At 44.9% G+C, this 24,179-nt stretch overlaps 1 protein-coding gene across 4 annotated transcripts in view; it reads left to right on the forward strand.

The window, feature by feature from the left end:
* Positions 1-489: 489 nt before the first annotated feature.
* Positions 490-24,179, forward strand: part of DOP1B (DOP1 leucine zipper like protein B) — a 103,805-nt gene continuing 80,115 nt past the window's right edge. For all 4 annotated transcript variants that reach the window (XR_009008237.1, XM_057545937.1, XM_057545938.1 and 1 more), the window contains exon 1: positions 490-648. Coding sequence is in view for 3 of the 4 variants with exons in the window: in XM_057545937.1 (XP_057401920.1) it covers positions 511-648 (138 nt within the window). In the remaining variant the exon portion in view is untranslated. The remainder of the gene's footprint in view (positions 649-24,179) is intronic.

Below are 24,179 nucleotides of genomic sequence, written 5' to 3' on the forward strand. Positions count from 1 at the left end.
TTTTCCGCCTGGTTTTCTTGTAGAATATTTACACTCCTCTCTCCGAGTCTAGTTGTAGAGGATTGGATTGCTAAACCAACTGTTCAATTAAGACCATAGATTTGCTTTTCCTTAGGTTTTGTAAATGCCTTGTGCCGGGAGGGACCGCCTGCGCTGAGAATCACCAGTCAGCAACAACGTGCAGTGAGCCACTTTGTGACTTTGTTCCGAGAATTCGTTTTGTCCATTGAGTGGAACCCTAGTGTTTTACTTCTTTCTGCTCTGTCCATTTGTCTCCCTCAGAGTCCAGGAGGGCCGGAACTGTTTATCTCTTATCTACCATTGTGCCTGGCTCAGCAGCCTTGCTAAATATTTGAGTTGGATCGCCCAGCACGTTTGTGCATAGGAACGTTTGTGGCCGCGTGTCCTCTGGGGCTCTGGGCTGGGAACGCTTTTCATCCTCGAAGAGCTGCCTCATTTGTTTGTTCTCTGATTCCCTCTTAGATACCTTCTCTGCTGTGAGAATGTAAGATGGATCCAGAAGAGCAGGAGCTATTGAATGATTACAGATACAGAAATTACTCTTCTGTGATTGAAAAGGCTTTAAGAAATTTTGAGTCCTCCAGCGAATGGGCGGATCTCATATCCTCACTGGGCAAGCTCAACAAGGTATGTGGGGCAGGGAGTGTTTGGATTGCAGGGAGGCGGGGACACAGCTGTCCTTTTATTGTTTCAAGGACTTGTCTTTTTAATATTACACTACATGCTGATTACAGCCATTAGATAAGAAGAACCACCCATAATTCTGTCACCCAGAGTTACCCACTATTAACCTATTGGTGTACGTACATCCCCTTTCAGCCCTTTTTTTCTGAGCATAGACATATAGTGTGGATATAGTCGATAGAACAGCTGAACAGTCTTTTTTCTCAACAATATTTAGGTCTGAACAAGATAAATTTATAAATTATCCAGTTATTCAAAGATGAATTGTCCTTCGTGTACTGCTTAGGATTTTGATGGCTTTTTCTTCTCCAGTCTACTTTTTTCACCATTTTACTGCAGACTGGTAACTCCTAGAAGAATAAAGGATGAAATAATTATGGAAATCTGCCCAGAAATTGTGCATGTGTTTGGACGAGGGAAAAGGGGTTGCGTCTAAGAAAACCAAAACTGGTCGCATGTGGGCTTGACCTCGTGTTCTGTGGATGGGGACCGTTGTATTTTTCCATCCTGCCCAGAAGGAGGGTGACACAGTGATGCCCAAGCACTCAGGTGACCACTGTGACCTGTAGGAAGAAGATACCTGGGCTCGAAGAGGCTGTGCCTGGCTCCGTTACTGTCTGGCCGGGGCTCCTGGCTGTGATACCTGACTTCGGAGCCCGAGTGCCATATGGGAGCTGGGAGATGCCCAGCCTCGTGTGGGAGGTCCCCATTCCCCAGGTCACACACACCAGTTAGGGGACTCTAACAAACCTCGCTAAAGAGAAAGAATTTGTCCGTTTACCTCTGCAAGAGACCAGGGTAGGGGGAGTGAGAACGCCAGCAGCCTGACCACGGGGGCAGCGCCTGGGCAGCCATCCAGCACCAACCGCCTGAAGGCAGCTATCAGCACCCACAGATGGCAAAGAGGAGACAGGCAGTTATTACAGGCAGTGGCCGGGAAACTGCACGGTCTCGGCAAAGTGTATTTACAACATGTGAACATCACGGCTGGTGCTGGCTGGGGTGGAGACGTGTAATAAAACAGCAAATAAGAGCTTGAGAGTGCTTTGGCTGTAGAGCTCTGACTCGGGACTTTTTCTAGCTGAAGATAACATTCACTGTCTTAAACGAAGGTGGGTTGCCTTTTCAGGGGAAAGCGAGAAGCCCTGGAATGGGACTTGGACAGATTTGGGTTCTTTTAGAGGTTTCTCTGTTTTAGTACCTGACTCTCCTGGAATCTAAAAACAGCACTTTTGGGGAGAGGGGGGTGTGTTCATTATTTTTTTGTTGAGTTAAAATTCATGTAACATAAAATTTACCGTTCAGCCATTTTAAGGTGTACGGTTAAATGGCTTTTAGTACATTCATGATGTTGTGCAGCCATCACCACTATCTAGTTCCAGGACATTTTCACCTCCCCAAAGGAAACCCTCTCCGTTACTCCCCTTCCCCTGTCCCTGGCAACCACTAATCTACTTCCTGTGTCTATGAATATTTCATACAAAAGGATTGGTACAATAATGTCGTATTTTGTGTTGGGCTTCTTTCACTTAGCATATTTCCAAGGTTCATGCACGTTGTCGTGTGTATCAGTACTTCATTGCTTTTTATGGCCGAATAATGTTCCATTGTATGAATAGACCACATTTTGTTTATCCATTCATCAGCTGGGTTTCTACCTGTTGGCTCTTGTGAATAGTACTGTATGGATATTCATATACAGGTTTTTGTTTGAACACTATTTTCATTTCTTTCGGGTCTATACCTAGGAGTAGAATTACTCAGTCATGTGGTCATTCTATATTGAACTTATTGAGGAACCACCAAACTGTTTTCCTCAGTGGCTGCCGCATTTACGTGCCCACCAGCAATGTATGAAGGCTCCAATTTCTTCTCAATCTCAGTAACACTTATTTTCAGGGTTTTTTTTTGATGATAGCTATCCTAGTGGGTGTGAAGTGGTATTTTGTGGTTTTGACTTGCATTTCCCTAATGACTAAAATTTTGAGTATCATTTCATTTGCTTATTGGCCATTTGTTTATCTTCCTTGGAGAAATTCCTATTCAAGTATTATGTTCATTTTTAAACTATGCTATTTGTCTTTTTGTTGTGATTTGTAAGAGTTCCTTATATCAATGCACTCTGGATACTGGTCCTTTACTGGATATATGATTTGCAGATATTTTTTTCCCATTCTTTAGGCAGTCTTTTCACTTTTTTGATAGTGTCTTTTGATGCACAAAATTTTTAAATTTTTGATGAAGTCCAATTTTTCAGTTTTTTCTTCCGTTGCTTGTACTTTTGGTGAATATCTAAGAAACCATTGCCAAATCCAAGATCATGGATTTACCCCTGTGTTTTCTTCTAAGAGTTTTGTAGTTTTAATTCTTACATTTAGGTCTTTGATTCGTTTTAATTTGTGTTTTCGTGTTTTGTTTTTGTTTTTTTGTTTTTCATAGATGAATATCAAGTATGTAGTAAGGATAAAATTAACTCATAGCACACATGCAATTCAAACATGTAAAATGAAACAATCTACCGTTGGGAAATGCAAACAACATATGTGCCAAAACTTCTAAAAAATACATGATAAACACAATAACCATATTATTGTATATAACCAGAGATATTAGATATCTCTGGGATGGAAGGGGGGTGGGTTTGGGGCATGTGCATGCATTCTGATGTTCTGGAAACATTTTCTTTTTCTTTAAATTTAATTTTTTATTTTATATTAGAGTATAGTTGATTTACAATGTTGCATTAGTTTCAGGTGTATAACAAAGTGATTCAGTTATACATATACATATATCCATTCTTTTTTAGATTCTTTTCCCATATAGATTATTTCAGATTATTGAGTAGAGTTCCCTGTGCTATACAGTAGGTCCTTGTTGATTATCTGTTTTATATAGAGTAGTGTGTATATGTTTATCCCAAACTCCTGATTTATCCCTCCCCCCACCTTTCCCCTTTGGTAACCATAAGTTTGTTTTTGAAGTCTGAGTCTGTTTCTGTTGTGTAATTAAGTTCATTTGTATCATTTTTTTTTAAGATTCCACATATAAGTGATATCATATGATATTTGGCTTTCTCTGTTTGACTTACTTCACTTAGTATGGTAATCTCTAGGTCCATCCATGTTGCTGCAAATGGTATTATTTCATTCTTTTTTACAGCCGATATTCCATTGTATATATGTACCACATTTTCTTTATCCATTCCTTTGTCAATGGACATTTAGGTTACTTCCATTGTCTTGGCTATTGTAAATAGTGCTTCAGTGAACATTTTGGTGCATGTATATTTTCTTTTCTTTTTTTTTCTGGCCACGCTGTGTGGCATGCAGGATCTTAGTTCCCCGATCAGGGATCAAACCCGTGCCCCCTGCATTGGAGAGGACAGTCTTAACCACTAGACCGCCAGGGAAGTCCCCCACCCCCCTTTTTTGCATGTATCTTTTCGAATTATGGTTTTCTCAGGGTATATGCCCAGTAGTGGGATTGCTGGGTCATACGGTAGTTCTATTTTTAGTTTTTTAAGGAACCTCATACTGTTCTCCATAGTGGCTGTATCAATTTACATTCCCACTAACAGTGCAAGAGGGTTCCCTTTTCTCCACACCCTCTCCAGCACTTATTGTTTGTAGACTTTTTGATGATGGCCATTCTGACTGAGTTAATTTTTGTACATGGCGTGAGGTGGGACTCCAACTTCATTCTTTTGTGTGGAAATCCAGTTGTTTTGCATGTGCAAAGCCATCTGTTGAAGAGACTGTTCTTTTGAAGGGTCTTGGAATCCCAATTAACTATAGAGAGATAGATTTAATTCTGGACTTTCATTTTTTTCCATTGATTTATATGTTTATCCTTATGCCAATACCACACGTTTTGATTATTGTAGCCTTGTAGTAAGTTTTGAAGTGGGGAAGTAAGAGTCCTTCAACTTTGTTGTTCTTTTTCAGAATTGTTCTGGATTCCTTGAAATTCCATATGAATTTTAGGATCAGCTTGTCAATTTCTGCAAAAAAGCCAAGTGGGATTTTGATAGGGATTGCATTGATTCTGTAGATCACTTTGGGGAGTATTGCCGTATTAACAACAATATTGTCTTCTAATCCATGAACGCAGAATGTCTTTCCATTTATTTAGCAACACGTATATTTTGAGGTAGGTAAAATTATAAACTTGGAAAGTGCAGTTCTTGAGCATTGAGGTATTCTGTGAAACAGGCTTTGTTTCAGTGTACCTGAAAAACTTTCAGAAACATTTAATCATTTTAACCCAACCCAGGTTATTGAGTACAGTTGAATCTTTCTTTAAGGAAGAAAGCTTTGAAAGCGTTAGCCATTCATTCTTTCAGTGGCCATCTGAGCGCCTAAAATGTGCCAGTAGGTGCCAGGGTGCAGCAGAGAGCAAAACTGGCAAGACCGTGCCCTCATTCTGGTGGGGCTGGGGGAGGCTGGATGATAAAATAGACGAGTTGATAGGTGGTGTTGAGTGCTGTGGGAACCGTGAAGAAGGGAGGGGAGGGTGAGTGTTGCTGAGACCATGCCGTTGGAACAAGCACAGAGGCTCTGGTGTGTCTGAGGCCAGGGAGGTTGTCACAGAGCAGGCGAGGGATGGGGAGAGTGTAGGAAACGACGCTGCAGAGGAAGGGGGTGGGGAGGACGTCTGATCTTGTTGGTCCTTTAAAGCTGGAGTCTGACAGTGGCCCCTGAGTCGGGGGTGGCTGCCCAGCAGAGTGGCACAGCCTGGCTTCCCTTTTAGGTGCTAGAACCATTTCCAGCTGCTCTACTGGGTGGGGTCGGGCAGAAGCAGGGAGACCATTTAGGAGCTGTTGCTGTAACGTAGGTGGGCCAGCAGGGATGTGTTTGGATTCTGAATGTCCTTTGAGGGCGTTGCTAACAGGCTTTGTTCGCGGAGCGGATGTGGGACATAAGGGGGAAAGAGGAGTCCAGTACGACTTGCAGGTTTCTGCCAGGTTTTTGGCTTGAGAAGCTGAAAGGATGCGATAGGGAGACTGGGGAGCAGGGGCCCCGTGGGCTGGGCGGGGAGACCAGGGGCTCCCGCTGGAAGGTGTTAGTTTGAGCGTCTGGAAGATGTTCCAGTGTGACGTCCATGGGCTGTGGGATACGAGTTGTATTGGATAAGAGTTTAAAAAGACAACTTTTTGTTGTCACCCAGTTCCATGTAACCCCGCTCCTGTGTCCTCTTTGCTCCAGCTTCCTGTCCTCTGCTGCAGTGATTAGGTAATGAGGGTGAGCAGCCCCCTTGATGAATTTGCAAGATGTCGGTGGGATGAGGGCGACACCATCATCTGTCCCCCCCCCCCCCCAAGCCTTGCCGATGGCAGCTGACATCCGTAGAGAGCGCACTGTGTGCTGAGGACCTGGTGTGCATCCTTGTATAGACTTACAGCATGTCTTGAGGTTGGCCCAGACTAAGCAACTTGTGCAGGATCACAGCCGGCAAATAGCAGAGGGAGGACCCAGACCCTGTCTGCCGGCCTCCAGCACCGTGCTCTGGAGCAGGGCCCCCAGCTGTTTCATGTCAGTATCTGTGGCTCACATAAGGGGACAGGGATGCACCTCTTTGCTTTCTTCATTAGCCAAACGAGGCAGATCTGATTATTAGCCCCATTTTACTGGTGAAGTTAACTAACTTGCCCCATGTCATATGGCTGCTCGGTGGTTGTTAGGGGTTGAATTGTGTCCTCCAAAATAGACCCGTCCTAACCCCCAGTATCTCAGAGTGTGGCCTTACTTGGAGATCTGATCTTTACAGAGCCAGTCAAGTTAAGACGAGGTCATTATCCAGTATGACTGTATCCTTATAAAAGGGGGAAATTTGGACACAGACACAGACATGCAGAGAGGGAAGACGCCATGAGAGAATGAAGGCAGAGATCCGGGTGATGCAATTAAAAGCCAAGGAATGCCAAGATTGCCAGCAAACTGCCAGAGGCTAGAAGAGCAGTCTGGAGCAGATTGTCCCTCACAGCCTCGGAAGGAACCGGCCCTGCCGACACCTTGATCTCAGACTCCTGGCCTCCATTTCTGTTGTTGTAGGCCTCCCTGCGGGTGGTGCTTTGTTACAGAAACCCTAGCAAACTGATACAGTGGTAGAACCAACGTATATTGAACACTTAGGTGCTTGGGACCCAGCACTGAATACACGGTTCCGGCTCTCATGGAACATAAGGCTTTGCTGGTAGCAGACAGACAGCGAATAAATACGTGCCGTCGGGTGCTGAATGCTAAGAAGAGAAGTTAACGAGGAGAGCTGGTAGCAAGGAAGGAGGATGGGTTGCTAGCTCAGACAGGGACGGCTCTCTGATAATGTGACATTTGAGATTTGAGCAGAGGCCTGGATGCATCGAGCTAGCTGGTGGGGAGGCCATCTGGGGCAGGGGCCTGAGTCCAGGGTCCGGCAGGGGGTGGGCGTGGCTGGAGAGGAGAGGTGATAGGGGATGAGGGAGGAAAGGTAGCCAGGGCAGGTCACTGGGCTTTGTCCTGCGGTGGAGGGACACCACTGAGCTCCCAGGAAGGCTCTGAGCAAGGTGACCCATCGCTGCCTTTCTCAGTAGAGGAATCCCTCTGGCCGATGCGTGGGGAAGGAGCCTGATCGCGGGAGGCTGTGGGTGGGAGCGGGCAGCCTCAGCACCCGGATCAGAGTTACTGGACGTGGAGGGTTTGGGAAGGTGCTGGAGAGAGCGAGCCTTGATCAGCTTAGCGATCACTTACTTCTGGGAGACTCGCGACTTCTGCATTCAAGGGTACCTGATAAGAGTTGATGTGAATACAAAATTTTCTTAAGGCTTTTGTGATGCTTAGACTTCTTGGACTCTTGTGTGGACACAGAAATTCAGTGAGTAAATTAGTGACGAATTAGTAAAAAATGCAAGCAGAAACAATATCGTGGTGTGCAAAGTTAGGTGCAGTTGTGTTCTAATTAAGGTGGACGATTGCAAGTTATAAAACTTAAACCGTGGGGCTTCCCTGGTGGTGCAGTGGTTGAGAATCTGCCTGCCAATGCAGGGGACACGGGTTCGAGCCCTGGCCTGGGAAGATCCCACATGCCGCAGAGCAACTAGGCCCGTGAGCCACAATTACTGAGCCTGCGCGTCTGGAGCCTGTGCTCCGCAACAAGAGAGGCCGCAATAGTGAGAGGCCCGCGCACCGCGATGAAGAGTGGCCCCCGCTTGCCACAACTGGAGAAAGCCCTCGCACAGAAACGAAGACCCAACACAGCCATAAATAAATAAATAAATAAAAAATTAAAAAAAAAAAAAAAAAAAAAAAAAAAAACTTAAACCGTATACTCAACAGCAGAAGTGCATCTGGCTCAACTTGACAAGAGAAAACTGAGCCCCAAGAGGTCTTGGTTTGTCAGACTATAGACAGGTTCTAATTGTATTGTTTCTAAAACTTGCTAAACTTTCAGTATCATTTTTAGAATCTTTCTGTATTATGGAAAAGTTTATCTTTTATAGTTTTATGTGTATCAACCTGAATAGGGTAATTTTTGCTTCATTGTTTATCTGAGAGTTCAAGCTGTCACCTTTCACTGATCATTTTTAGATAAATTTTTTTTTTTTAATTAATTAATTAATTAATTTATTTATTTATTTATTTATGGCTGTGCTGGGTCTTCGTTTCTGTGCGAGGGCTTTCTCTAGTTGCGGCAAGTGGGGACCACTCTTCATCGCGGTGCGTGGGCCTCTCACTATCGTGGCCTCTCCCGTTGTGGGGCACAGGCTCCAGACGCGCAGGCTCAGCAATTGTGGCTCACGGGCTTAGTCGCTCCGCGGCATGTGGGATCTTCCCAGACCAGGGCTCGAACCCGTGTCCCCTGCATTGGCAGGCAGATTCTCAACCACTGCGCCACCAGGGAAGCCCTTAGATAAATTTTAATCAAGTGCATTTGAGCCCTATGAACCCAACCACTGTACCAAGCCTGGGGTACAACTTTGAAATGAAGGATAGTTTATTTAAACTCTGTACATTTAAAAAACCTTAGCACTAAAGCTTCTTTTTTTAAATCTTTTTTTAAAGATTTATTTATTTTATTGATTGATTGATTGCTATGTTGGGTCCCCGTTTCTGTGCTAGGGCTTTCTCTAGTTGCGGCAAGCGGGGGCCACTCTTCATCGCGGTGCGCAGGCCTCTCACTATCGTGGCCTCTCCCGTTGCGGAGCACAGTCTCCAGACGCGCAGGCTCAGTAGTTGTGGCTCACGGGCCCAGTTGCTCCGCGGCATGTGGGATCTTCCCAGACCAGGGCTCGAACCCGTGTCCCCTGCATTAGCAGGCAGACTCTCAACCACTGCGCCACCAGGGAAGCCCACTAAAGGTTCTTTAAAAAAAAAAAAATCATAATGGTTCTGAATGAACCACGTTTTTTGGGGGGGTTTTTTTGCTGCTTTTATTCAGTATCCCACTATTTCACAAAATGGCCAGATAGCAGGTGACATGAGTAGCAAGGGAGATAGGTCTTGGGTGTTGTTAAGTGTTTCATCTTCTAAAGTCTTAACACGTAATGACAAGCACCTGCTTTTTAAAGCAGGGCCTCCTTGTTGCGGCATGATGGGAAGAAGGTGGCCGGAGCTCGGAGCCCAGGTGAACTGTTCTGGCTCTTTACAGATCAGCTCCAAGACCTCGTCTACCTAAAAACTTGATGAGTCTCACCTGGATCCTGATGTTTACCCGAGCCCTTATAACTGCTTCTCTGTTAAATAGCATTAGTTCAGATAAAGCCTCTTTAGTTTGGGGTCTTTGTTAGTTTGCTAGGGCTGCCATAACAAAATACCACAGACTGGGTGACTGAAAGAACCGAAATTGATTTTCTCGAAGGTGTGGGGGCCGGAAGTCCAAGATCAAGGTGTCGGCAGATTTGGTTTCTTCTGAGGCCTCTCTCTTTGTCTTGCTGACGGCTGCTTGTCGCTGTGTCCTCTTCTCTTTGTGCATCTGTGTCCTAATCTCCTCTTCTTAGAAGGCCACCAGTCAGTCATATTGGACACCACCTATATGACCCCATTGTACCTTGGTCACCTCTTTAAGGACCCTGTCTCCAAATACATCCACATTCTGAGGTACCAGGGGTCAGGGTTTCAACATATGAATTTTGGGGACACAGTTCAGCCCATAACAGGGTGTGATAATGAACTGCAACTTGTCTCTCCACATATCAACTGTTTAAAAAAGTTCATTTCTGGTGGAAGCCCAGGTGGCTTTTCGTCACGTGCCTCATGGAAGAGTAGAGCGTTATTTATTAATCTTTTTTTTTACTGCCCTGGAGCACTGTGAAGAACTTCAGCTCTTGTGTGTGTAGTAATACAAGATGTGCCCGGAATTTCCGAGTCCCTCAGGCAGCCTTCCCGACTGCCTTAGTGCACTGGGGCTGCTGTAACAATACCACAGCCTGGGGGGCTTATCAACAACAGACATTTATTTCTCACTGTTCTGGAGGCTGAAGTCAAGGTCAAGGTGTAGGCAGATTCAGTGTCTGGTAAGGGCCCTCTTCCTCGTTCACAGCTGGCTGTCTTCGGTCGTGTCCTCACGTGGTGGAAGAGGCAGGGATCCCACTCTCCAGGGCTCCAGCCTCATGACCTAATCACCTCCCAAAGGCCCACCTCCTAAGACCATCACACTGGGGGACACAGACATTTAGACCATGACCCTCATGACTTGTGCCCCACCTGACTGCACCTCAGCAGCTCTGCACCAGCTTCTTTGTGGGGCTGTTTGTGGGGTGTCTTTTAGGGGAGTTCAGCCCTCCAGGTTGGGCTTCCCCATCTGTCTCCCTGTGAGGACCCTTGCAGTCCTCCTCCCACTGAGACACAGTCGAAACTGCTGCCCGCGATCCCTGCTGGACCAGACTCTGCTTAGCAAGTGAGCTGGAGTCAGGCCATGAGCCCCTCTCAGCCCACGTGATGCCTGCCTCCATCTTGTCGACTCACTTTTGGGCCCCCATCTAGTAGAGAAATGGTGTCTCAGTTTAGGGCATTTATTTTAGTCATTTTCCAGCAACCTATGCTGCTGTCTGGGGTGGTGACCTTGAGGGTAGAAGGTGTCACGTAAATGGGGTGTCAGGGTCATATTGGAAAGACATAGGCCTAAATGCCTTCTGAGAAGAGACCAAACTTAAAGGATGTTGTTGGCAATTAGTGACTCCTTTCACTTGTAAATAAAGTAGATCCTGGACCTCTGCAGGGGAGTGGTGAGCACAGGGCCCATTTGTTTCTGGCGGTGTTCTGGTCTTCCTGGCCCCGGGGCTTGAGAGATGCAGCTAATGGAACTCCCGTTCCTAATGCGTGAAGCCTGCCCCATCCTATGCCACTGTTCTGTCATCCTTCTTTTGGTGGGTGATGCCCTAGGTGGCATCATTGCTTCTTACCCTGCCCCAGGTTCTCCAGAACTCGCAAGCTGAGAACTCGCAAGCGCTTTGCTGTTCAGGGTTGAGAGAATGGCCTCACCGTGAGCCACTCAAACACCGTAAGGCTGACATGGTCCTTCTGGAAAAGAGCATTTCTTTTTGCTGAAGGGAGTCTGATAGGCTTCCAATAATTGATAGCTAGGATACTCTATTTATTTTGCATCTGAGCCAAAGGTTTTTTTTTCTTCCCCCCCGCTGGTCTTCCTTTCAGATCTGCTGGAGGGATGGAAATAGTCCAGATTTGGACAGGTGAATTAGTCTTCCAGTAATCTTATGACAAAAGCTCATCTGAAAAAAAAAAAAGGCTCATCTAGCAGAAGTGAGTTTATGGATAAGGAAAAGGGCTGTGGTTTCCTTGCGTGTTATAAACACTATCAAAAAAGCTAAGAAACCAGAAATATAATGTCAGGACTGAACTGTGTCGTCCCCCCCAATCCCCGCCTCAGCCACTAAATGTATACGTCAGAGCACCCCCTAGTGTGACCGTATCTGGAGATAGGGTTTTCAGGAGGTAAGGTGAAATGAAGTCATAAGCGTGGGGTCCTAATCCAATAGGACTGTGGCCTTAGCAGAGCGAGCTCTCTCCCCTCCACATGAGGACACAGTGAGAAGGCACCGTCTACAAACCAGGAGGAGAGCTGAGTCAGTCAGTACCTTGATCTGGGACTTCCAGTCTCCAGAATGGTGAGAAATACATTTCTGTTGTTTAAACCACCCAACCTGTGGTATTTTGTTACGGCAAACTAATACAGAAGGAAATAAGTTTAAGCTGGGCTATTTTTCAAAAAGGACGACTGATTGAACATGAACACCAATAAACAAGCTTGCATCTGAGCAGGCATTCCCATTTATTTATCTTTTTAAATGGTCTTCTCTTTTTTCCCTTTTTTTTACAACTTTGCTGTACAATAAACTACACGTATATAAAGTGTATAATGGATGAGTTCTGACGTGTGGATATCCCTATGAAACCATCACCATATAAGATAATGAGCATGTATCCGTCACCCCCAGAAGTTTCTTCCTGGCCTTTTGTGGTCCCTCCTCCCTCCCTCCCCCCTCTCCCCCATCCCCAGGCAACTGCTGATCTGCTTTCTATCACCATCGACTAGTTTGCATTTTCTAAAATTTTATATAAACAGACTCATACAGTATATACTCTTTTTTTTTTTTTTCCTGGTCTGCCTTCTTTCGCTCAACCAAGCTATTCTGAGAGCCATCCAAGTCCTATGTATTGATAGTTTTTGCCTTTTTACCACTGAGTAGGATTTTATGGATATACACCATTTATTTATCCATCTGCCTGTTAATGGACATCGAGTTGCTTCCAGTAGGTATATATTTAACTTTTAAAAACTGCCAAATTGTTTTCCAAAGTGTCATTTTTCACCACACCAGCAGTTACGAGAACTCCAGTTCTTCCATATTCTTGCCAACACTTGGTACGGGCAGTCTTTTTTTTTAAATTGAAGTATAGTTGATTTCCAATATTTTATTAGTTTCAGGTGTACAGCATAGTGATTCAGTATTTTTACAGATTATACTCCATTAAAAGTTATTACAGGATAATGGCTCTAATTCCCTGAACTGTACAATATATCCTTGTTGCTTATCTATTTTATACATAATAGTTTGTATCTCTTAATCCCATACCCCTAATTTGCCCCTCACCCTTTTCCTCTTCCCTTTGGTAACCACTAGTTTGTTTTCTATATCTGTGAGTCTGTTTCTGTTTTAGGTATACATTCATTTGTATTTTGTTTAGAGTCCACATATAAGTGATATCATAACACTTGTCTTTCTCTCTGTCTGACTTATCTCACTAAAAATAATATTCTCTAGGTCCATCCACATTGCTGCAAATGGCAGAATTTCATTCTTTTTTATGGTTGAGTAATATTCCATTGTGTGTATATATGTGTATATATCATTGTGTGTATATATGTGTGTGTATGTATAAATACACACACACACCACATCTTCTGTATCCATTCGTCTGTTGATGGGCATTTAGGTTGCTTCCATGTCTTGGCTATTGTAGACAGTGCTGCTGTGAACATTGGGGTGCATGTATCTTTTCAAATTAGTGTTTTCATTTTTTCCAGCTATATACTCAGGAGTAGAATTGCTGGATCATATGGTAACTCTGTTTTTAGTTTTAGTTTAGGGACCTCCACACTGTTTTCCATAGTGGCTGCACCAACTTACATTCCCACCAACAATGTATGAGGGTTCCCTTTTCTCCACATCCTAGCTAGCATTTATTTGTAAACTTTTTGATGATAGCCACTCTTAACAGGTATGAGGTGGTACCTCATTGTGGTTTTGATTTGAATTTCTCTAATCATTAGCAATGTTGAGCATCTTTTCGTGTGCCTGTTAGCCATCTGTATGTTTTCTTTGGAAAAATGTCTGTTGAGGTCTTCTGCCTGTTTTTTTTGATTGGGTTGTTTGTGGGTTTGTGTTGGGTTTTTTGTTTTTGTTTTTGTTTTTTTGATATTGAGTTGTCTGAGCTCTTTGTATATTTTGGATATTAACCTCTTGTCAATGATATCATTTCCAAATATTTTCTCCCATTCTGTAGGTTGTCTTTTTGTTTTGTTGATGGTTTCCTTTGCTGTGCAAAAGCTTTTAAGTTTAATTACGTCCCACTTGTTTATTTTTGCTTTTATTTCTTTTGCCTTAGGAGGCAGATCCAGAAAAATATTGGTATGATTTATGGCAGAGTGGTCTGCCTATGTTCTCTTCTAAGAGTTTTACAGTTTCAGGTCTTTACATTTAATCCATTTTGGTCTTGAATCCATTTTGAGTTTATTTTTGTATATAGTGTGAGGTAATATTCTAATGTCATTGTTTTACATGTGGCTGTCCAGTTTTCCCAGCAACACTTATTGAAGAGACTGTCTTTTCTCCATTGTATATTCTTGCCTTCTTTGTCATAGATTAATTGACCATAGGTGCGTGGGTCTATTTCTTGCCCCTTTATTCTGTTCCATTTATCTGTGTGTCTGTTTTTGTGCCAGTACTATGCTGCTTTGATTACTGTAGCTTTGTGGTATAGTCTGAAGTCTGGGAGGGTGATTCCTCCAGCTTTGTTCTTTTTTTCTCAGGATTGCTCTGGCAATTCAGGGTCTTTGTGGTTCCATATGAATCTTAGGATTATTTGTTCTAGTTCTGTGAAAAATGTCCTGGGAAACTTGATAGGGATCACATTCAATCTGTAGATTGCTTTGGGTAGTATGGCCATTTTCACAATATTAATTCTTCCAATCCAAGAGCATGTGTTACGGCAGTCTTTTCATTTCTGCCATCTTAGTGTAGTAGTATCTCCCTATGGCTTTTGCATTTCCCAAATAATTAATGATCAGAAAGTTAGTTCAGGGGACTTCCTTGGTTGGTCCAGTGGGTAGGACTGTACACTCCCAATGCAGGGGACCCGGGTTCGATCCCTGGTCGGAGAACTAGATCCCATATGCATGCCGCAACTAGGAGATCCTGCGTGCCACAACTAAAGATTCTGTATGCTGCAACGAAGATCTGGCACAGCCGAAATAAATAAATATTTAAAAAAGAAAAAGAAAAAAGAAAGTTCGTGATCATTGTAAATTTGTTTTGTTTTGTTTTTTTAAATTATTTTTTGGCTGCATTGGGTCTTTGTTGCTGTGCGTAGGCTTTCTAGTTGCGGCTAGCGGGGGCTACTCTTTGTTGCGGTGTGTGGGCTTCTCATTGCGGTGGCTTCTCTTGTTGTGGAGCATGGGTTCTAGACATGCGGGCTTCAGTAGCTGTGGCTCACAGGCTTCGTTGCTCCATGGCATGTGGGATCTTCCCGGACCAGGGCTCGAACCTGTGTCCCCTGCATTGGCAGATGGATTCTTAACCACTGCACCATCAGGGAAGCCCTGTAAATTTGTTTTAATCCTATGGAAATACAACACAAAGAGAGCTCTGAGAATCTGCACTGTTTCTGTGTATGTAATAGCAAAAAAAATTGGAAATGACCACCCTCAGTAGGGGAGTGGCAGTAGGATAAGACATGACACAGCAGCATCCAACTGTAGTTACTAACATGAAACTACATACGCAGCATCCAGGTGTAGTTACTAACATGAAAGATGCTCACAGTAGAGTAAGGGGGCAAAAAAAGACAGGTCGAACTGTTCATGTATAGCGGTGTTGTGTGTGTGTGTGTGTTTATGTAAAAGAAGAAAGGAGTGAAGGGGGATTGTATAGGAGTGGACAAGATCTAGAAGCCCTTTGTTGTTGGCCTAGTTTACTTCCAGTTTTTCATAATTCTAAAGGAGGCTCTAATGAGCATCTTTCTGCCTGTGGCTATTTTTGTAAGGTATGTCTCCCATGGTGGAGCTGCTGTGTCAGTGAACGTAGAGTTAAATCTTTGGACACACAGCTTTATTTTGTGTGGACTTTATTTTGCTGCACTAATTAAATTGTCTGCAGGTGCCAGAGCCACGCCTTTCAGCTGCTGTGTTTACATCTTTATCTGGCAGGACCGTGTTCTCCACCCCAGCCTAACCACTCTTCTATTCCAGAATTTTTCTACCATTCCCAGGCGGTCTTCTTCCAGATGAACTTCAGAATCATTTGTAAAATTTTTTAAAACTCTTATGGGGGTTGGTTGGTATTAGGTAACAGTTATTGTACATTTCAGGGAAAAGCGACATCTTCACACAATTGGGCTTTCCTCCCACAGGGAAATGTGGTGGTCTCTTCATTGATTAAAAAGCATTCACTTAGGTTCCTAAGCATTGAATTGTTCTTCTTATATAAGTCCTTCTTGTGTCTTAAATATATTAGCATTTATACATGTATTTCTGCTGTTACCAATGGGGTTATTTTCCACTATATGTTTTAACTGGTTGTTGCCATGTAGGAAACTATCAATTTATAGAATTTGGAAACCAGCCAACCTAGTGAATTTATTTCTAAGTTTTTTCAGCTAATTGTGTTGAGTTCTTTGGGTAGACAGGTGTACATATCATCAACCAGCCCTGAGTTTGTGTTTTTTCCCAGTGTTTTAGCATTTTCTGGAACAAGGTTAAATAATAATGATACTATCAGTGTATCAGTAACAGTAATGTTAGCTGCTGTAACAAAGAAGTCCAAAAATTCAGTGCCACCATAAGACTGAAGTTTCTCGCTCATGAATCAGTTCTGCTTGCTGGTCCAGGTTGGGCAGCTCTCTTCCATATGGTCATTCCAGAGACTCAAGCCAGGGACTCTGCCATCTTTAACATGTGCCTTCCAGAGTTGCTCTATTCACTGCTGTTCTGTCCCACAGGAAGGAGGAAGAGCATGTAGGTGCACGCTTAGACCTTAATGGCACATGTTACTTCCACTCATATCTTCAAGGGAGAAAAATACCAGCTGGTCCAGCAGCCCTGGCCCAGCTGTACCCTTTAGCACAGGAGGGGACTTGGTTTAGGTGGGCGGTCCCCATCCCTGCTCCTACCTGGCGTGCACTAATCTTTTTTTTTTTTTTTTTTGGCCGCACGGCATGCGGGATCTTGGTTCCCCGACCAGGGATCGAACCCGCGCCCCCTGCAGTGGAAGCGCAGAGCCTTAACCGCTGGACCACCAGGGAATTCCCTGCACTAATCTTAATGGGAGTGCCTCAGCCCTGCAGATCCATCGTATTGCTTGTCTCATCAAGGATCAGCTTGTTCCTTATTTACTAACCTTAATAACTTCTTATCTTTATATGACAAGAAATATATGTCATTTCAAACTACCTGATCAGTTTGTAAGGTATTAATTGTGTTTTTCCTAAGCAGCACAGTTCTGCCTTACATTTTACTCATGTGCTTTTGGTGATTATTATCTGGCTTAAGCCAGATTCTCCCAATGCCTGAGATATGTCTTGGAAGTAAATTTGTTGGAAGGTGTGCTGATTCAGATGTTGTGGGGTGAAGGAAGGAACACCGAGCTTGGGGGCAGAGCACCAGGGTTCATGGTCAGGCTCACCACTTCTCAGTTTGGGGCAGACGTGCTGGTTGCCACCCACTCACCCCCTCTTCCTTCTTGTCAAATGAACCCAGATATGTTTAGGGGTCAGGTGGTAAAGTGCTACAGGGTGGTAGCCCCCATCTTCCAGCCCCAGTGGTGAATATTATTGTTTGAGGACTTAATCCTAGTTGTTCTATTTTCCTTTAGACACAGGCACATGACCTTCTCTGACCATGAGATGTGGCCAGCCGGCTTCTGGAAAGGATTTCCTCTAATACAGAGAGACAAAAAAGGAACAAACTTTTTTTTTTTTTTTTTTACTGCTCTCTGTAGTCATGTGAGAATTTAATGCCTGATATGTGACAGATATCTGAGGTTATGGCAGGAAAAGACTGAAGATAAGTCAATTCACCGTTGGGAGCATATAAGCATGAAAAGGTTTGGGTTCTTTTATTTTTTTTTTTTAATATTTATTTATTTATTTATGGCTGTGTTGGGTCTTCGTTTCTGTGTGAGGGCTTTCTCTAGTTGTGGCAAGCGGGGGCCAGTCTTCATCGCGGTGCGCGGGCCTCTCACTATCGTGGCCTCTCTTGTTGCGGAGCACAGGCTCCAGATGCGCAGGCTCAGTAATTGTGGCTCACGGGCCCAGTTGCTCTGCGGCATGTGGGATCTTCCCAGACCAGGGCTCGAACCCGTGTCCCCTGCATTGGCAGGCAGATTCTCAACCACTGCGCCACCAGGGAAGCCCGGTTTGGGTTCTTTTAGGATGTCGTTGAGCCCTTGCATTAACCAAACGCAGAAGTAGGTTCCTCTAGACCGGGGTTTCTCAGCCTCGGCACTGTTGACCTTCTCCGATGGTCAGGACAGCTGGGGTGCTGTCCTGTGCGTTGTAGGGTGTTTATCAGCATCCTGGCCTCTGTCCCCCAGGTGTTAGGAGCACCCCCTCTCTCCTACTGTGACAGCCAGAAATGTCTCCAGACATTGCCAAATGTCCCTTGGGGGAAAAATTACCCCAGTTTGAGAACCACTGCTTTGGACTTTTGGTTGTGAGGTGGTAGATTTCTTCACTGAGACTTGTATAGTCAGATATTCTATCCTTTTTTTTTTTTAATTTATTTATTTTTAATTTATTTATTTTTGGCTACGTTGGGTCTTTGTTGCTGCGCACGGGCTTTCTCTAGTTGCGGTGAGAGGGAGCTACTCTTTGTTGTGGTGCACGGGCTTCTCATTACGGTGGCTTCTCTTGTTTCAGAGCATGGGCTCTAGGTGCACAGGCTTCAGTACTTGTGGCACACGAGCTCAGCAGTTGTGGTGCACAGGCTTAGCTGCTCTGCGGCATGTGGGATCTTCCCGGACCAGGGCTGGAACCCATGTCCCCTGCATTGGCAGGCAGATTCTTAACCACTGCGCCACCAGGGAAGTAGATATCCTATCCTTTACATCCAAAAGCTTCGTAACTGATCTGCAACCTTGGACCATCCTTAACCCATGGGGAGCCTGTTTCCTCTACGAGCTGATGCAGGCACACTTGTTTCTTGACAATAGGGGTGTGTGTGTGTCCTTAAAAATGCAGAATGTCCTGTGCTGATCTGTGCCCTTGCCATTGGCATTCCTGTGGTTCTTGCTGGAATCATGCTTTTCTGGAGCAACTGCCGATGATTTCCTGTCTCCCCCATCTGCACAGGTTTCCTCCTAAGTACAGAACCTCCTCATATTTCTGAGGAGATCATGTTCTTCCAGCACCTGCTTTATGCCAGCCACATGTCTGCCTCTCAGTTCTGAGTGTCCCGGGCAGTTTTACAGCTGCTGGGGTTTGGAGAGGAGAGGCAGCGTTGGGCTTGAGTTGATCTGGAGAGAGTAAGCCAGGCTCTCAGGCCTTGGTCACCATTCCTGGGCGTGTTGTTGGTGGTCCCCCGACCCAGAGCTGGTTCTTTCACTGTCGCCTGCTTCTGTGCACAGAGCTCATCTCAGGGACGGGGCAGCCGAGGGAAAGCACCGAGGAACGGGACCACGGGTGGGATTCAGGCCAGATCTGAACGGGCGGCGCTTCATGGGAGAGGTGTGTTCTTCGCCTCCCAACCTGAGACTGAATTACGTTCCTTGCCGCTGGGGCCGCATGGGCTCTACCTCCAGTCCTGGTGCCTTCTGGTTCCCGAGGCCCTTGTGGGCTGGCGGAACCCAAGCACCCGGGGAGGACGCATCCCAGGCCCTGAACAGCCATTCGGAAGCCCTTCTGCTCTGGCAGTGAGGATCGGGAGGTGCCGCTGGGACTTTTAGTCCCAACATGTAGTCTCATTTGAGCATGCCAGTTCTGTTCTCCCGGGTATGAATTTGAAAGAATATCGAGTTCTACCAGTAAAACTTTTGGGACTGAAGCCTGTTTGGAATTTTAATGAGACTCTCTACCCAAAATGTTCTTTCTTCCCTTCTGGCTCTTAACAAGTTGGTTTTTAGGCTTTTGGTTTGTTTGTTAAATATGTCATTTGTATGTGGATTAAAATAAGTTCAAAAAGCAGAAAAATAACATATTTCCAGACATTTTGTCATCTAGTATCTGAATGGTATGCTTACTTTTATTAATGTATCTATTGTATAGATTGTGGTTATAAATCCTTAATTATTTCAGTATTCGCTGCATCGTGTGTATTTCAGGGTTTAGACTGTACCCTGAAGGGCATGTTTGCCCCACGTGTTCATTTTCCTTCCCTGTGGTTTACTGTGGAACTCAGTTGCCTTGACCTTCACCTGTCATTTTCCATCATTAGCCCCCTGCCAAATAGTGATTCCCTTTAGTGAGCCCCTGTTATCTGCTTCCCACCCATTATTTTTCAAACCTAGAATCCTCCAAAATCAGTGCCTCGTGACTCCTTTTACTGATAAAGACACCGAGTGAAGCTCAGACTCTTGTGCGTACAGTGTTTCCGCCCAGCCAGCGCGCCTGCAAAGCCCATGGGGCTGGGGGTGGCGCGTGGACGTGAGGGAGGGCCGAGGACCGGCACTGCACTCGGCAAAGAATAAGGTCTGGAAGCACAGAAAGCGCTGGGAAGCATCACAGTAGCCCCTGAAGTTCCCACGTGGGAGACAGGGAAAGTAGGTGTCAGTGGTGAGAGCGAGTGACTTTTACAATCTAAATGTAATAAATTCAGAAGGGGGAGAAGAGCCATATTTGAGCACGTGTGTTGTAGCCTGCCTTCTGTGAGGTAGCGAAGCGTTTGTTGTGATGTTTCAAGACGTGGTTTTCTGACCTAGTGTTAGATTCCTGAGTCGTGTTAGCCAGGAGCCTGGGACGGCCCCCGGTGCTGTGTCCCACGTGCACGCGCATTGCGTGTACACGTGGGTACATGTGTGTGATCCTGATGCCCTGGCGGGGGGGTGGAAGTGGAGTGAACACCCTGGACGCCTCTGCTCCCTTTGGAGTCTGACCTTCAGGACCAGCCTGCGAGCAGGCAGTGGCGAATTTTCTTCGTGAGAAGCTGGGGCGTCGGCGTGGGCAGCAGCTTGTGACAGGCTGGACGGCTGGTGCGGGCCCGAGCCCGACTCTGACCCAGGTCCGCCCGTCCCGAGCCTGTGCTCTGCATCCTGTTGCCCCTGCCGTTGCCTTCCTGATCTTTCTCAGGAGCTAGGCCAGCAAAGCACTCCCTCTGCAGCAGAGCCCTCCAGGTAAACTGATAAAAATGAGTTTCTGAACCTGCCAAGCCGAGGCCGAGGCCCAGGCCCAGGGCTCGATCGGGTGGTTCTTCCCAGATGGTTAGTTACTGCCCCCCTGTGCCCCTCGGCCGAGGCCTGGCCTGGGGGTTGCTGCCCTCACCCCTCAGCCACGTTTTGTAAGGTCTCCGGGCGTGTAGATGCTCAGCCTTTAGTCGTCCTCCTACACAAGCAGCATGGTGTTTGTTCAGAAAGTGCAAGGTAATATAAGCTACAACACTAAGGTAAAACTGATGCAAAGGAAATAATTTTTAGAAAATGAAAAGAAAAGAAATGTGTTCTAATGGGTCTCTGATGCAGGCGGTTGAGTGAGCCAGAGGCCCCAGTGCCCTGGCAGCTTCAGTGCAAGCTGGGAGTGTGGGGCGTGGATGAGGGTTGACTAATTGGGTGCACGGCCCCGCAGGTTTGCCGTAAGCATCGAACAGAAGAAAGCAGTGCAGTGATTCTCCAGTCGGTGACCTTTTTGAGAAGGAAGCTCTTCCTTTACAAGGGAGTTGTACTGGTGTCATTCCCCCAGTTAAACCAAAGCTGGCCTCGCTGGCTACCTGTGGATCCCAGCTCCCTGAATCGGCTCTCAGGGGCCCTGATGAGGTGCCAGTCTCCCCACCTGTCTCCTTCCCTCCCTCGCCCTCCCAAGCTGCTGCGGTGGCTCGGTCACTGCCATTTCAGGGCCGGCCTGATGTTCCCCGGCGCGGCCTACTTAAATATGGGAAGTCCTGGCCAGTTTGTTATTGCTCAGTGTCTGTTCTGTTTTTATTCTGTCTGAAGGGCGGAATTGCTGTTGCGGTCCTCTGGCAAGTATTAAATGAGTGTTCAAGCTTGTGCCAACTGGCCAGTCTTACTCACTGTTCAGCTTCGTTTTTGTGGCATGAAATGAACATCCTTATAAAGATGACTGACTTCCAGAAGGAAGACATGCCAGTACTTTACCATTTGCTTGATGAGAGCCATGCTTTCAAATTGGCTCCCTTACATCCTTTATAGACAAGCATCAGGCATTCTGAGGTCAGTGCTATCACTGGGAGAGCAGGTCTGGGCTATCTCTTCTGGGAACTTTTATCTATCTATCTATCTATTTATTTATTTAATTTTTATTGGATTATAGTTGATTTACAATGTTGTGTTCGTTTCTGCTGTACAGCAAAGTGAATCAGTTATACATATACATATATCCACTCTTGTTTTATATTCTATTCCCATATAGGTCATGACAGAGTACTGAGTAGAGTTCCCTGTGCTATAAGTAGGTCTTTATTAGTTATCTATTTTATATATAGTAGTGTGTATATGTTCTCTTCTGGGAACTTTTAAAGGAAACATTTAAAAATTCATTTTAAAGGCTAGAGCATTTTTAAATATAATTTAACTCCCCTCACCCATATTGTTAAATTACCCTAAAGTTTTTAAAATTGTGATAAAATACATATAACATAAAATTTATCATCTTAACCATTTTTAAGTGTATTAAGTTACTTTTTGAGTCCTCGGGCTACCCTTTTGGAATTTTTAATCATGTTTTTTACATAGAACCGTTCTAAATCATGCCAAGAGTCCTGGAGAATATCAGACTGTGAGACTGTATAATGTCAGAGTAAAACAAAGTGAAACGTAGACATTGCCTTGGGTGGAGTGAAGTGAGACACTTCCTGGTCTCTATTAGTGGAGCTCAGATGTGGTTCAAACTTTTTTTTTTTTCAAACTTACATTTTGTATTTTATTACTTTGTTCTAAGGTCAGTCTGCTAAGCCTATGAATACAATGAGGTTTAAAATATTGTAATTATATCTTAATTATATCTTAAGGAATACTTTTAAAATAGTATAGTGCCTGGGTGAAATAAATAAGGAAGTTTAATTTCCTGTCTAATCATATTTTTCCTTTCTGGTTAGCACGTAAAAAAGTAATTTTGAAAACATGGCTATGTTTTCCTTCCCAATTCATCTGTTTCCCTGAGATATTTATTCTACAGTTGTAGAAGAACCTTTTTCTCTTTTTTTAAGTATACATCCTTTTCATTCAGAGTTAAAACAACCACAAAAAATATATATATATACGTGTGTATATATATATATATACATATATATGTGTATATATACGTATATATATATAATATTAAGTTTACTGGCCAGTCACTTTGGGTTTCTGTTTTCCTGAAAAACACAACCCAAACCATGAAGCTTCCCTGGAAATATTCCCTGAGCTTTTCTCGCTGGAGAAGGCTCTTGCCAAAGCAAAATGCCCAGATGGAGGCTGGAGAGAGGAAGGCAGAGTCAGGGTGGCCTTCCCTGACCTGAACCAGGTCCAGTCTTGGCAGCTCTTGAACAGCTGGGAGGGGCATGAGGAGGGAATCAGGCATTTTCAACCCCTAAAGGGTGCGACTCAGTTCAAGGGGGCTATTTTGCCAATTAAGGGTTAAAAACTCTCACTCAGGACATGCTGGACCAAGTCCCTGTGTCCCTTCAGGATTGTTAAAAGGAGGCCCTTTGTTCTCTGGTCGGGAAAGAGTTTTCAGTTTAGTCCAAGGTGTGGACGTCACTCGGGAGTTCATGTTCCTTGCAGCTCAAGGCCAGTCCGGCAAGAGCAGTTGGGGGAACACAGCATTCATTTTTTTCTTCTTTTTTGGTGGTAAGATATACACAACATATATTCAACTATTTTAACTATTTTTGAGTGTACGGTTCAGTGGCATGCAGCGTGTTTCATTGTTGTGCAGCCATCACCACCATTCATCTCCAGAACTTTTGCATCTTCCCGAGCTGGAAACTCACTCCCCATTTCCCCCTCCCCCAGCCCCTGGTCACCCTGCTTTCTGTCTCTATGGGTTGACTACTCTAGGGACCTCATGTAAGTGGAATCATACAGCATCTGTCTTTTTGTGTCTGGCTTATTTCACTTAGCACAGTGCTTTCAAGGTTCATCCAGGTTGTAGCACGTGTCAGAATTTCCTTCCTTTTTAAGGCTGAATAATATTCCTTTGTGCATATAGACCACATTTTGTTTATCCATTCATCCATGATGGGCACTTGGGTGGTTTCCACTATTTGCCTATTGTGAATAATGCTTCAGTGAACATGGGTGTGCAAATATCTGTTTGAGCCCCTGCTTTCCGTTCTTTTGGGTGTGAGCCCAGAAGTGGGATTGCTGGATCAAATGGTAATTTGGTAAACAAAGCAAATGTTTAACATTTTGAGGAGCACTTCGGTTGCACCGTTTGACAGTCCCACCAGCAGTGCACAGCGCTCGGTTTTGAAACGTCCTAGGACAGGGCCGCTCTGAGTAGAATGTCGTCTTTTTCAAAAGCAGTGGCAGCTGAGGGCATCAGGCTTGATCCCACCTCCCAGAGAGGACGCAGCAGAAGCCCTCCAGGTTCCTACTGAGAAGTGTCTTTGGGAGC

The sequence above is a fragment of the Balaenoptera acutorostrata genome, chromosome 4 (assembly GCF_949987535.1).
Source record: "Balaenoptera acutorostrata chromosome 4, mBalAcu1.1, whole genome shotgun sequence".
Taxonomy (NCBI): Eukaryota; Metazoa; Chordata; class Mammalia; order Artiodactyla; family Balaenopteridae; genus Balaenoptera; species Balaenoptera acutorostrata.